General features: G+C 33.7%; 1 protein-coding gene across 3 annotated transcripts in view; it reads left to right on the top strand.

Annotated features, from left to right (window-relative positions):
* Window positions 1-14412, top strand: part of Ccdc50 (coiled-coil domain containing 50) — a 67219-nt gene that overhangs the window by 34523 nt on the left and 18284 nt on the right. For 2 of the 3 annotated variants that reach the window (XM_046457811.2, XM_046457812.2), the window contains exons 5-6: window positions 4872-4989; window positions 9723-10250. In XM_046457811.2, the coding sequence (XP_046313767.1) occupies window positions 4872-4989; window positions 9723-10250 (646 nt within the window). The remainder of the gene's footprint in view (window positions 1-4871; window positions 4990-9722; window positions 10251-14412) is intronic. The other variant, XM_046457813.2, reaches the window with a different exon arrangement.

Below are 14412 nucleotides of genomic sequence, written 5' to 3'. Positions count from 1 at the left end.
AAAACCCAAGCCCCTTTCTGTGTAGGGCAGAGATTTATTTCTGAACAGCATTGGTCATGAGATGTAATGGAGTTTTCTGGCTTTGTGTGGGTAAATTAGCATTTCCAACTTTGTTATGATATAATTTAATTGCATTTGTTAACTCAGCACAGATTTAAAGAAAGTAGCATTTCCATTCAAGGAGACAGATGTAGAAAAGTTGGGACTTTTTTTTTCTGTCTTTATACTTTATGGATACTTTCCTTTCCTTTTTTCCCCCTCTTCCTCTTCTCTCTCTCTTTCTCTTCTTTTTCTTTCTTCTTTCTTTTTTTTTTAATCTTTTTTAATGTTATGCCTTAAATATGGTAGTTAAATTTCTCTCTAGGTGCCCTGTTGAAGGGACTTGCAGCCTTTGGATGTGCAGTACTATGAGTTTGTGATTAATAAAAATAGATTACTGCCACTGAGATCTCTCTTCAGTTACACCATAAGCATTTGCCAGTTTTTAGTAAAGCCAAGGAATGCATTTTTGGTTGATTTGACTTAGCTATTCTTAAATGTATTCTTAAATAAAGCTCTTATGTGTGTGTGAGATTTGGACTTTACTCCAAATATACGTGAATGTGCAACTATTTTAGGAACAGCTTTTTTTTTTGGCTTAAGTAAACATTAGCATGGCCAAACATGTCATGAAACATTGTGGCACTGGTTCAAGAGTTTGAAACCATTTATAATGTGAACTGTTCAGGGATAAACTTAGTAACCAATGTACATATATAAAAAATTAATCTAGTGGTAGTCCTGGTACTTATTCATAACACTCTTAAGTGACTAGAAATTTCAAAAGAATCTGAAAGAATATTTATATAAGTTAGTAATATTTAGAAACGAGCTCAAATAGCAACACATTTTAGTTATTAAAAAAACTTCTTTATTTTGAAATCTTAAAGATGAATTTATATTTACATGAGCAGAAAGGGAGATGAGAGAGTAGCTTTTAGTTGAGAAAGTTCTTTCTTCTTATCCTAGTTATGTTGATGTTTTTACACCCATAGAATTGACAGTATTCTGTTTTCCTAGATAACTCCTTGAGTTATCTGCTTTATCATATATTATTATATCTGTTTTGAGATCTATACTGAGTTGGATGATAATATGTTAATTGCCAGTTAATAGGTTTTTTTTTTTCCTTTCAGTCAATTGATAATCACATTTTTGGATCTCCTTTTGATTGTTTTAAAATATATCTCCTCCTTTTGAAACTCACTACAATTGTGGATAGAGAAGAAAACTTTAAGGTAGAAGTAACCCTGATATAAATCATATAAACCATGATAATACTCTAAGAAACTCAACACCATGATTTGATAATCTGTTATCTACTTGGGAAAGATGTACCCAACTCCCCTGGGCTCTACCTTGCATGTCTTATGTTATACTAATAGATTTGCTTTTGACCCTTCATAAATAGATGAAAACTTTAGGGATATTAACTCTATATTCTGATTCCCTACTGGTCCACAGCATCATGTTTGTTTCCTTGAAGAATATCAGTAAATCTATGTTTTCATTAAAATGACTCTCTAGTATCATTCTAGAGATTCTTAATTGTGCCCTTTCTTATGATTATATATTCAAATTTTCAGAGTTGAGTAAGCTTAGATAACAGAAAAGGGAGAGGTGAGATGTAAGTTCCCATTCTAGTTAGTGTACTTCCTGGAGAGTTTTCTGTAGAACAGGGATATTTCCACTTATTGGCCCCAAATAAGTTTACCTAATAAGTTAAAAAAAATTAAAAATGACTTTGAAATGGTTTAAACATTTCTGTAGATGTGTTTCCCCAAGTTATGTTGTGTAGAACATAAATTCCACAAGGTTCATATTAATAAATATATATCACTCAATATATAATAAGGGGCTCTCTCATAAAATGAGTTTGGAAAATTCTAGGTTAAGGAAACATAATAGTTTCTTTAATCAAAGATTGAAGCATATTAATAGGCATTTTGAAGAGATATGGTATATGCTCTCATTTGAATGCTTTTTTTTATTAGACTTTTGAGTTCTGTGTTCTTCAGAATAGTTTAGGGAATGATATTCTAGACTACACTATCCTTTAACAGGAAGGAAGCTAAGGATTACGTAGATTGTATCAAAGGTGACTAAACTGGTTAGCTACATTGATGCATGGTGACTAATAATTGTCATCTTTAGCTTGTTTCAAAGGAAATTACTTCATTATGAAATCTCCCAGCAGAATTCATTGCACAGTAATGTTGGAAAGCAGGGAAGTGGGGTACTTATGCTAAGCCTCACCTATAATATAGTGGCAATTTTCCATTGAATCTTTTCCCTTCTTCAAGTCTAGCAAACCATTTCTTCACACCCAGGAGAAACTTACTCAAAAAAGCTATAGACAAAAAAGCTTAGGTAATAAGTGCATATTATTATTGTTTTTCTACTTGATCAAAACCATGCCCTTGACTAGCTAATAATACATTGTAAAGAAGGGACATGATTCTTGTCCTAGTTCTTCACACTGGGAGAGTGTTCATTATTGTGTATTCATTAGTACTAAATTCAATATCAGGAAAGCAATTATAAGGTCCCTGAAGTGTAGTTTATTAATTTCTGCTGGCAGTTAGGCCTGATAATTTTTATTTGTATTTTTTTCCCTCAGTTATAACAGGAAATTTTGGTTTTGTATAGAACACATCACTTAGAGAAAATTGTTGGATGCTTAGTAAAATTGACAACTCAGGGAGGTGTTTGTATTTTTTTTTGCCCTTGGTCAACTGTGTAAGAATGTGAGAACATCTAATTTAACAGATTATAGTTTGGAGAAGCAAACTGTTTCTCCCACCCCTCTTTCCCTTCCTAACTGATTGATATATTACTTTCTTAGACATCAAAGTAACGAAACTGACTTAGGCATTGGTGCCTGGTAAACATGCACAGATGTATTAAAATGATGCATTAAGTAGTCAAACGCATGTGAATTGAATAATTCAGTCTTCATTACACACATAAATAGTAGAAGCTTCAAAGAAATTTATATTAGTAGTTATTATTTCTCACCCAATATCTTGTTAAAGCATCTCTGCTTGAATTAGAAGGGAAAGAAAAGCATCTTAACTTTCAGACTTACAGCATACTTTTTCCGTTAAAGCGTTAGAAATTCAAGTTTTAGGCATGAGAAGTATACTTGTGTTAAGTAGGATTGTATCCTTTATCTCTCATTCTGAGTTGGAATATTTTATGAATGCCCACTCAAGTGTCTGACACTGTGTAGTATAGACTTTTAAAAATAGATTATTTACCCCCCCAAAAATACATGCACACATCTATACATATATATGTATACATATACATACATGTATATTTTTTCACTTAAGAGCAATGTGTTAATATATTTTAAGTTTGCATTTAGGCATTTACTTAACATAAAGTCAATTTGTAAGGCTAGTTTGATAAATAGTAAAGAAAAAAAAAGCTGAAGGTATAGTGAACATCTTTGTTTATTTATTTATTTATAAATAGAAATGGATCCTTCACATACACCCCCCCTTTTTAAAAAAATTTCTGTTAGTTGTAGGTGTTCCCAATATCTTTATTTAGGTTTATGTGGTGCTGAGGATCACTGAGCCACAACCCCAGCCCCAAATCAGTTTTATTTTACCTAGCCTTAGCATCCAGCATTTTGGCAGAGATGTAAAAAAAGTCTAGTTCACGCATATGGATGTTTTTTTAAATTGCTTTATAGTCTTAGTGTATTCCTCTGGACAGATTCAGAAGATTTCAAAAGAATAGTAATTTTTGCTTCCAGTTTTCATCACTGACATCTAAGCAGTTCTTGTGTTCCTTATTTATTATAAATATAGAGAATTATCTCTGGTTATTACCATTTGCATGCTTGAATATTGCTGCCATATTTGTTGTGAACCTTTATGTGTCTAATGAGGAAAGTGTATGTGAGCATAAAAATTTATATGCTATTTTATAGGACTTTCATAGAAATAGCCATCAGATTTAGAACATTGTCATTCTCCACCCCACAACCTTTAGCCCTTTATCTCCTATATTTTGGGCTTCAGACTTCCTATAATTCTCTGTGAGGAGTGCTTGTGATTCAGCCTTTGACTATCTTTCTCACCTTTTTTCTTCAATATCTCATGGCCTGTGTTCTGATTAGACTGCTGGTCATCTTCTAGATTGATGCCCATTTTAACATTTACAACTTTGCTGATGTTCTCGCTCTGTCTCTCCTTTCTATGTTGAAATTCAGATCTTCATTCAAAGCCTAACACAATGCAGAGTTTTGTACTAATTTCTAAATAATATTCCATCTTTTGTATTCCCATAGATATTTAACTTTTTTGAGGCATTTATAGTTTATAATTTTATTAAAGTTATTTGCATGTTCTTTTGTTTTCATGTAGGGGTGGTAATGTTTTGAGAAGCAGAGTTGGAATGTTACTCATCACTCTCTTTCTCACAGTGCCTTTATAATTTATAAAGTTTTATAGATTACTGTGACCTTCCCCATACAGACTTAATGAATTGTCAGCTTAGATGAAGGGCCCACAAATGTGTATTTTTAAAATTCTGTTGTACAACCAGCTGTAGGTAGTACTGTTTGAATATCTTGAAATTAGGTTAGACTTAACTTTCAATTAGAAAATAAAATCCTGTTTTACTCATCTGTATTATATGCCACTGCCATTGAGCAATCCAATCGTCTATGGTATTTGGCTAGCATGAGACTAATGCCAGGAAGTGTGGGAGCCATGGACAAAGACCATAAAAGCTTGGTAGCAGGATATTGAACTTCATTATATAGAGATAGTTCATTCCCTGGTAGTGTTTATTTTCATTCCCTCTTGTCTTTGCAGGATATAGCTCGCCTTTTGCAAGAAAAGGAGTTGCAAGAGGAGAAAAAGCGAAAGAAACACATTCCAGAGTTTTCTGGAGCCAGTGCTTATGGAGATAGTTACTTTTATGAAGATGGAGGTAACCATCCCTGTATTATGACCTACTCTATTCTTAGACATAACTGCAAGACACTCTTTGGATTCTATATATAAAGTGACCTTAGGGACCTGGGGATATTTCTCTTATCCCAGATATTGAGTACATTTAGATTTGTGGTGGGATTCTATTTATAAGGTAATGAATTCATCTGTTCCATAGTTGGATAATCAGAGCCATTTTATGACTTTTAAAACTTGAATATGGCTTTGTAAGATTTGGCATGTATTCTCCCGTGCTGCAGTCTCTTGGAGTGATGTATTATCTTCTAAGTACATAAAATAGAGTTTGAAAATGATGGATGAGTCTTTGCACTTAAATTTTCTCAAAGAAGTCTGGACATTGCTGTTTTAATTTGCAAAATGGTGTGAATAAAGAAGGCACACCATGCATCAGTTTCTGGGAAACAAAACTTTTTTTTCTCCATGCTTTCTCGCCTTTTAAACCTAGGCCAGTGATTTATCCTGCTGATGACAGACAATACTAAATTTTGAGATGCATTGTTTATTTTTATTTATATATTTTTTGCTTTCTTTGCTCTTTAATTACAATATATGTATAAGGGAATAGAGTTCTATTACAGTCTTGCTTCTCTGGTGTTTGCTTTGCAGTGTGGTGGTGGTGATGGTGTGGTGGTGGTAGTTGTGGTGGTGGTGACTCTTTATCTTAAATATGTGTTGGGAAATGAGTATTTGCAAGTAAGTTCAGCCCTTTTCAAAGATTTGTCTAAGGAATGACATCTCACATGGTTTCAAGAGTCACTATTGAACATAAGCTTGAAGACCATACCTTGGGTCATGAGTAAAAAAAACCTAAAGACAACTTCTAGATAGTAAAAATTTTAAGGTCAGTGATCCAAAAGGACCTTGCAAAACCAGTTATCAACTTTGATGTGTTTGTCTTTGATGAGTAGAATGGAAGCAACATATATGTAGATGATATGATTATTATAGTTTGAGTATAATCTTGAGCAGTCATTTTTTTGGGGGGGTGCGGGTAACAAGGATTAAACTCAGGGGCACTTAACCACTGGGCCATATCTCTAGCCCTATTTTGTATTTTATTTAGAGAAAGGATATATTGAGTTGTTTAGTGTCTTTCCATTGCTGAGGCTGGTTTTGAACTCTTGATCCTCCTTTCTCGGCCTCTCCGGCTGCTGGGATTACAGGTTTGCACACCGGGCAAGCAGTCACATGTTTTGTACTCAGTTTACTATGATCAGTAGGATCAGCTCTGTGGCCTATTTTTATAAGCAGGTTGATTCTGTTTGTTGCTTGATTCTTTTTCATAAGTGAAATGCTCAGATCTTTTTTTGATAACCATCTTTTTTATGCTAGTTTTTTTTCTGATGAAATGATATATTACATCATTTAAAAAGAAAGAAAAGTTATTACTACATTTGCTATACTGGAGACCAGAAGGTAAAGTTATTCTTCAGCTGTAATTCAAATCTCAGAAATATTATCTTGTATTTTTTTTTGTTTTTAATTTTTAATTCTGCTCTGGAGGCATGCTCACTATAAATAAAACTATTTTAAAATTTAAATCCAAACACATTAGGATGGCAAATAATTAAGAATACTAAAATATTTTTGTTTGTTTTGTTTTTGAGAAGGGTACTTATGTTGCCCAGGATAGCTTGGAACTCAGGATCCACTTCCCAGGTAGCTGGAATTACAGGCATGTGCCAACATGCCCGACTGGTCTAAAGTAGTAATTTTAACATCTATGCTAACTTGAGTTGAAATTCAGACCTATTTGTTTTGGCTAGACTACTCTTATTCTGATTCCTCTCTAGGTAGGAGACTGTGTTAAGAATTGAATGGTTTCTCAGACACGTGAAATACACCTTATAAAAACAATCTATATATTTAATTATTTTTGTAAATTTGTAGAGATTGGCATATTTGCTTGTTTTTTAAAAATTTGTTCTAGTTAGTTATACATGATAGCAAAATATATTTTGACTCATTGTACACATATGGAGCACAATATATGCTGTTTTGAGGGAGTTGAGTGTGTATTGAAGAATAGGAAGTGGTGACCTGAGCAAGTGTGTGTAGATACTAGAATTTCTCTTGCCTCAGCTGTGGTGGTGATGAGAGATTACATGTTGGTAAACATGTGATCCTCATTTATATGCCTTTAGTTAGGCCAAGTTGAATTCCACAGAGACCATATTATAATTTGGCTTATATTTATAAAGCAGTTTTTTGTTGTTTGCAGTGTGATCCTTTCCCAACACATCTGGGATAGTCCTTAATTGTACTTCTTTTGATTTTAGTTTGAGTTTTGCCTTACTTGCATAATCACAGTATAACATTACAGAAATGGTTGTCCTTTCAGCTTTTGTTTTACATAAAATTTAACAATTTAATCTTTTAAAAATGATTATATATAGATTTTCTAAAAATTTTGAAATTATCCAAAATGTTTTCAAATTATGTCACTTGTGAAATGGTTTATTTTATTCACTTGTGAGTCCATGTTTTTCTTTCAAAGCTACATACCCTGTATTACACTCATATGTATGATTATTTTTAAAGTCATAAGACTATGATTCAAGTCTTGTCCCTTCTTTAGAGCAACTGTAATTTTAAAAAAAGATCTCTACAGCAATATCTTTAAGCCTTGTTTTCTGATCTGTAAAATAAGATTTTAAAAACATGTCCTTCACATGCATATTGAAAAAATCAAGTAATGTAATTTTGGTGAAGAACTTGTGAACTCTAAAGTACTATTTCTATACATTCATGAATGTTGTTATGTGTATATGTTGTTATGTGTATATAATATAGCATTTACCTAAAATATTTTATTTTGAATGATAAACATGGAAGTGTGGGTGTGCGTGTGTATGCAATAAGGAGGTTATTTATATTTGCCAAATAACCTAGTCTCAAAAAGTGTCTAATTCTCAGTCCTCAGCTGGGGGGGGTTTTGAAGGACTGACACAGATATTCCACCTCTGTCTCTTTTCCCCTCAAATTTATAGATATCACAATAGGTAAACTAGAGAAATTTTTTTCCAGTCATTTCTGAAAATATAGTGACGACTCAGTAATAATTATTTCAACACATGTTCTTAGAATAAATCTGCTATTGGGTTTACTGTTCAACAGGAATTTTTAAAAAACACAGCCTCACAAATTCATATCAAAACCAAACCTTTTCTGTTTCCTTTGGTCTTAAAAGTAGACTCATTCATGTTACTTGTGTGCATATTGGTATCAACACTATAAACCATTGTTTCTTGAATGTGGTTGTCATTTAATAGCTGGTTATATCACATTATTGCACAAGCCAAATGATTCTTGCTCAGTTATAAAATAGACTTAAAATAATATTTTGATTAAAGGAATAGAATTTTTATTTATCATAGAGTAGTTATTTAATTTCACTTTTTATTTTTATGTCATATAAATTTAACTGTAAATTATAGAGTTAAATACTTGTATAGATTGTTTTGATTATAGGTTTTAATACAGATTTATCTTTAAGATTTCCTTTTCTTCTGGAAAATGTTAAGATGAAACTGAGATTTTTGGGTGGAAGCTGTGACACCCCTTTACACTATTCCTTTATCAGATTAACAGTATCAAAGCAACCGAACAGTAAAAACACACTAAAAACTAAGAAAACATAGTTCTTTATTTTCTCTACACCCCATCAAATGGTGATAGCTTTGTTACATGCAGTTCAGCAAATGATTAATTCCAAAAGGGAATGTATCTTAACTAAATTAGCAATTTTCTTTGGAATTAGGATTTCTTTATTTTATTCCCCAAATGAATTTAAAATTTTAAAAACACTAAAATCAGTACATTCCTTGGAAAGTGCATATTAATTTGCTTTTTTTTTTCAGTGTGCTTGAATGAGACAAAAGCACCCATCATGTGCTCTTCTGAAGTTTGTATTAAATTTTGAGATTTATATATTTATTTATAAATTGTATAAAAATTTTTGGAAATATATTTAGGAAGTGACCCACTTTTATGTATTCCATTTTGGCATCCCCTTTTAAGATTTTTTTTCTCTGCCAAGATTCACTAAAATTGAGAACAGAATTATTAAAAGATAAAATATGGTTATTTATTCACCTGAAATTCTCCTCTTAACCTTTTCCACACTGAACTGTGATAAAGGGCTGTTTTTTGAAGTATCTGGGAATGTTTGCTTTGGCCACAAAAGGGAAGTGGGTATAGGAATATCAAGATCTTTCTCAAAACTAAGCAGAAACTAGCAACATTCTGATATAATTTTATTGCCATTTCCCCTAAGAATAGTTGAAAGCCTATGACTGAAATCACAAATCTTAATTTTTTTTCTATTTTATAAGACTTTTGAGTCCCTACTTTTCTCCCCATACTAGTACCAAAACAGTTTTATACAATACACTTTAATGTTCAACAGCTATATTTTTTGTTATTGGCAAATATGAAAGTACTCCATAAATTCTGCCTAATCAAGATCAAATTCTTCTTTCAGATTTCACTTAATTTTAGTTTTTCACCTTTCTGATTATATACCCAGAATCCTTTTTGTATACATGGAACATTTTAGTAAATACTCATTCTCTCTTCTCAGTTTGTTAAGCAGTTTTCTCCATTTTGAAAATATTAAACTTGGGCCCTGAATTCCTCTATGTAGTTAGTTCATACTCTCATTAAGTTAATTTGCATTTTTATTTTTCATATCCCTATACCTCCACTCAGACCAGCCAAGGTCAAGGAGGGCCAGGGAATTGGGTTCTGGATACTCAAGGTCTTGTAGACTACAGAATGATGGAAAGACTGTGAAGCAGAAGAAAGAGAAACCAAGACATCCACTGGAGAACTTAAAAGAGTTGGAAAAACATTGTTCACCAGAGAGATCCCTGTCTTCCTCCAGCTGGGGCAAAGTGAGAGATGATGCCCAAATTACCAGGGAGCAGCATGAAAGAAAAAAGCCTAGTCAGGAGAAGCTCCGAAGACCTCCACTTCCTAAGATCAATGGTGATGTGTTTCTGAGCACTCATTGTGATGACTGGAAGGCTAATGGTAGCCATGGAACTCATAATTGGGGAAAACAGTCCCAACACCAAGATCGACTTTCACCAAAGTCCTCACAGAAAGCAGGGCTTCACTGCAAGGAAGCTGTATATGGGAGGGACCATGGGCAAGGTGAGCAAAGAGAAAGGAGACACAGGCACAGGACTCCTCCCTTCTCAGAGAGTGAGGAGCAGCACCATCACCATGACCCAGGTAATAAAGGACCACCCCATTGGAAGTCCTGGTATCATGTATATACATACAAACCAATGTCTTTAGTAAGCGTGTTAAGCAAATCTCATTCCTTTCTGCTTCGTACTCATGTCCTTAAAAAGAATCCTGGATCCAAATGTCCATAAAGGTATTTACTCAATCTTAGGTCTGTAGGAAGAAGGAAAATATCTGTTACTTTTCCCCTTCTATGAGAATATACTGATTCCTTGGAAGATTTTTCCAGATCTAGGTTACAATTGGAGGTACCCATCCCAAATGTACTTCTTCATTTACCAAGACCATACAACAGAAATTTCAATACTCAGTGAAAACTCCTGAACTTCTCGTTTACTTTAGTGAACCCAGAAGATCTGGTGATATTTCCTTAATAATATTACCTGCCAATAGGACTGTAAATACTTTATTTTCTAGACCTCACCTTTCTCATCTGTAAAATGAAGAGTTGTGTAGGCAGTATTTTTATTTTTTATTTTATTTTTATTATTAATTGTTCAAAACATTACAAAGTTCTTGACATATCATATTTCATACATTTGATTCAAGCAGATTATGAACTCCCATTTTTACTCTATACACATATTGCAGAATCACATCGGTTACACATCCACTTTTTTACCTACTGCCGTACTAGTGTATGTTATATTTTGCTGCCTTTCCTATCCTCCACTATCCCCACTCCGCTCCCCTTCCCTCCCCTCCCCTCCCTTCCCATCTTTTCTCCCTACCACATCTACTGTAATACATTTCTTTCTCTTGTTTTTTTTCCCCTTTCCCCTCACTTCCTCTTATATGTAATTTTGTATAACAATGAGGGTCTACTTCGTTTACCATGCAATTTCCCTTCTCTCTCTCTTTCCCTCCTGCCTCTCGTCCCTGTTTAGTGGTGATCTTCTTCTCATGCTCTTCCTCTCTATTCTGTTCTTAGTTGCTCTCCTTATATCAAAGAAGACATTTGGCATTTATTTTTAAGGAATTGGCTAGCTTCACTTAGCATAATCTGCTCTAGTGCCATCCATTTCCCTGCAAATTCCATGATTTTGTCATTTTTTAGTGCAGAGTAATACTCCATTGTGTATAAATGCCACATTTTTTTTTATCCATTCATCTATTGAAGGGCATCTAGGTTGGTTCCACAGTCTAGCTATTGTGAATTGTGCTGTTATGAACATTGTTGTAGCAGTGTCCCTATAGTACGCTCTTTTTAGGTCTTTAGGGAATAGACCGAGAAGGGGAATAGCTGGGTCAAATGGTGGTTCCATTCCCAGCTTTCCAAGGAATCTCCATATTGCTTTCCAAATTGGCTGCACCAATTTGCAGTCCCACCAGCAATGTACAAGTGTACCCTTTTCCCCACATCCTCGCCAGCACTTGTTGTTGTTTGACTTCATAATGGCTGCCAATTTTACTGGAGTGAGATGATATCTTAGGGTGGTTTTGATTTGCATTTTTCTGATTGCTAGAGATGGTGAGCGTTTTTTTCATGTATTTGTTGATTGATTGTATGTCCTCCTCTGAGAAGTGTCTGTTCAGGTCCTTGGCCCATTTGTTGATTGGGTTATTTGTTATCTTATTGTTTAATTTTTTGAGTTCTTTGTATACTCTGGATATTAGGGCTCTATCTGAAGTGTGAGGAGTAAAAATTTGTTCCCAGGATGTAGGCTCCCTATTTACCTCTCTTATTGTTTCTTTTGCTGAGAAAAAACTTTTTAGTTTAAGTAAGTCCCATTTGTTGATTCTTGTTATTAACTCTTGTGCTATGGGTGTCCTATTAAGAAATTTGGAGCCCGACCCCACAATATGTAGATCGGAGCCAACTTTTTCTTCTATCAGGTGCAGAGTCTTTGATTTGATATCAAGCTCCTTGATCCATTTTGAGTTAACTTTTGTGCATGGGGATTCAGTTTCATTTTGTTGCATATGGATTTCCAGTTTTCCCAGCAGCATTTGTTGAAGATGCTATCCTTCCTCCATTGCATGCTTTTAGCCCCTTTATCAAATATAAAATTGGCAGTCTTTTAATATAGGGTTTTCAAATTGTCAGATTCAGCTAGACTGTTTCCTAAAAATGCAAATTTCTGAGTCAGTTTGGGCATGTTTTACACCTGAAGGTAATTCTCATGAATTTAGAGTTTAAAAATTATTGTGTTGAGCTACATTTTGTGCTCTTTCTCCAATTCTAACTCTTCACTTGGTGTTCTAAAGCGCCATCACAAGTTCTTGGTGCCTGTATAGAAATTAGGTTAATGTTAGAGGTAAGTGTCAATGTTTTAGAACACTTCAGGCTTAACTCTGCAGTCCATTATTGACATAGTAATGACTCTCTGATGTTTTCCATGTGCCTTCAGGACTATTATAGCACTCTACTCTCTTGTATTTTAATTGATCATATTCATCATCTTTGTTTCTTTTAGCTCTTATTGAAATTTTACAGAGACAGAAGGATTGCTGGGCAAGAGGTACCAAGAAAGAACCTGTTGTCCAGTCACACTCTTCTTGGTTGGGGAACTGGTTTCTAGGTTACAGATTCAGGGTGATTCAGTTGATTTTTTCCTATTATATTGTCTCTAATTAAAGGACTTGGTTATAAGAAAAATTAAAATTTACTTTAGCAAGCCATACTGAAAATCTACCAAAAATATTCTTGCCTTGGCCTTTGTGCTTGGATCTGAGCCTTGGAAGGTTATTAGTCAAGCCAAAAATATGGATATATAAACACACTCCCAAATTATATAACAGGGAAACATGAACAAAGAGCTATGGGGGCATAGAGAAGAGAGTAGGATCTATTTGGAGTAGGTTTATAAAGAAGTTATATTTCTCGAAATTTAGAAAGAGTTCTAAAGGTGGGTGCGTGAGGGGGATGAATGGTGATTACCTTCTTCATTTCTGATTCTATGAATCTGACCTTATAAATGTGCTCTGAGGGATGGTTAGCTTTTGTGGCTTCAAGTTTTGTTCTAGGGTGTTGTAAATAGGTTTAAAAAGCATGAAACTAAACGCTGAATTACAATCTCCAGTATTACAGTTGTGGAGGCAAAGGTTTGGTTTTATATTGCTAGTGTAGGATTTAAAAAAAATGATGTGTTGAGGTATGTGTTATGATTACAATGTAAACTGCTTAGTGTCTATCCTTTGATATTTACTTTGCCTTATAAATTTTACCTTCGCAGGCCCTGTCAGCATTTGCTTTTACAACCTTCCTGGAGTAGGCCAGAGGATTACTTTAAAATGTAATATCTAAGTACTGTTGGCTACACTGGCTGTTGAAGAAAACTCAATTTTTAAAGTTGTTACTATAAGCAAAAGTTTTATTTAATTTAATAATGAAGAAACTAGCAAGATGACAAAGCTAGTTCTAAGAGCATTTTCAAAACAACACTTATAGATTTGGTTGAAAAAGGAATGCAAAATAAAATTGCTAAATTAAATATATGACTAGTTTACTTTTTGTAGGACAATGACCGTACCTAACCTTTCAGAGTAGCCTCTTTATTGCACTGTGTATCTGTTTCAGCTTATCATTGCTTTGATTTTTTTTCGCCTTGAAGTTAGTTTTTAAATTCTCTGGGCCATGGAATATTTTGCACTTTCTTTTACAAATTATTAATTAAATATACTATGGCATTTCCCAGGTGTCATATGGCTTATTTATAAAATATTCTTGCATGATATCACAGACTCTTCCAGTCATCATTTAATTTTATCTCAAGCTTGAAATAAACGTATTTTGAATAGCAGTGCTAATTTAAGCAATGTTATTTTATCAGAATTTATTTAAGAGGATGCTTCATGTATTTCATTTTGGGAAGTTCTTGTGTTCTCAAACTGGAGAAATGATAAACAGAAATACAAGGAACAATTACATTAATATGTGGAACTGTTGGAAATCTGGCTCACCTAGTTGAAAATAGTTTTTCTGATTCTATTTAAGCTGTTAAAATAAAGGCAACTCTTCCTTTAATCTCCTTTAATTAACTACATTTAAAAAATTTTTTAAGCATTACTGTTTTCTGTAATGACAGCCTTCCACTAAAGTATCTGGTATTTCTTCTTGTACTTAGAAAAACTCACATCACATCGCATCAGGAACAGAAAATCCTATGATGACTAGGCAGTCCTGCCAGTCTAGAAATCTAGTGTA

Source organism: Marmota monax, unplaced genomic scaffold (assembly GCF_021218885.2).
Source record: "Marmota monax isolate L192 unplaced genomic scaffold, Marmota_monax_Labrador192_F-V1.1 WCK01_AAM20220418_F8-fsc00052, whole genome shotgun sequence".
Classification (NCBI taxonomy): Eukaryota; Metazoa; Chordata; class Mammalia; order Rodentia; family Sciuridae; genus Marmota; species Marmota monax.
Note: the sequence above shows the minus strand (reverse complement) of the source record. Positions and strands in the feature narration are given on the sequence as shown.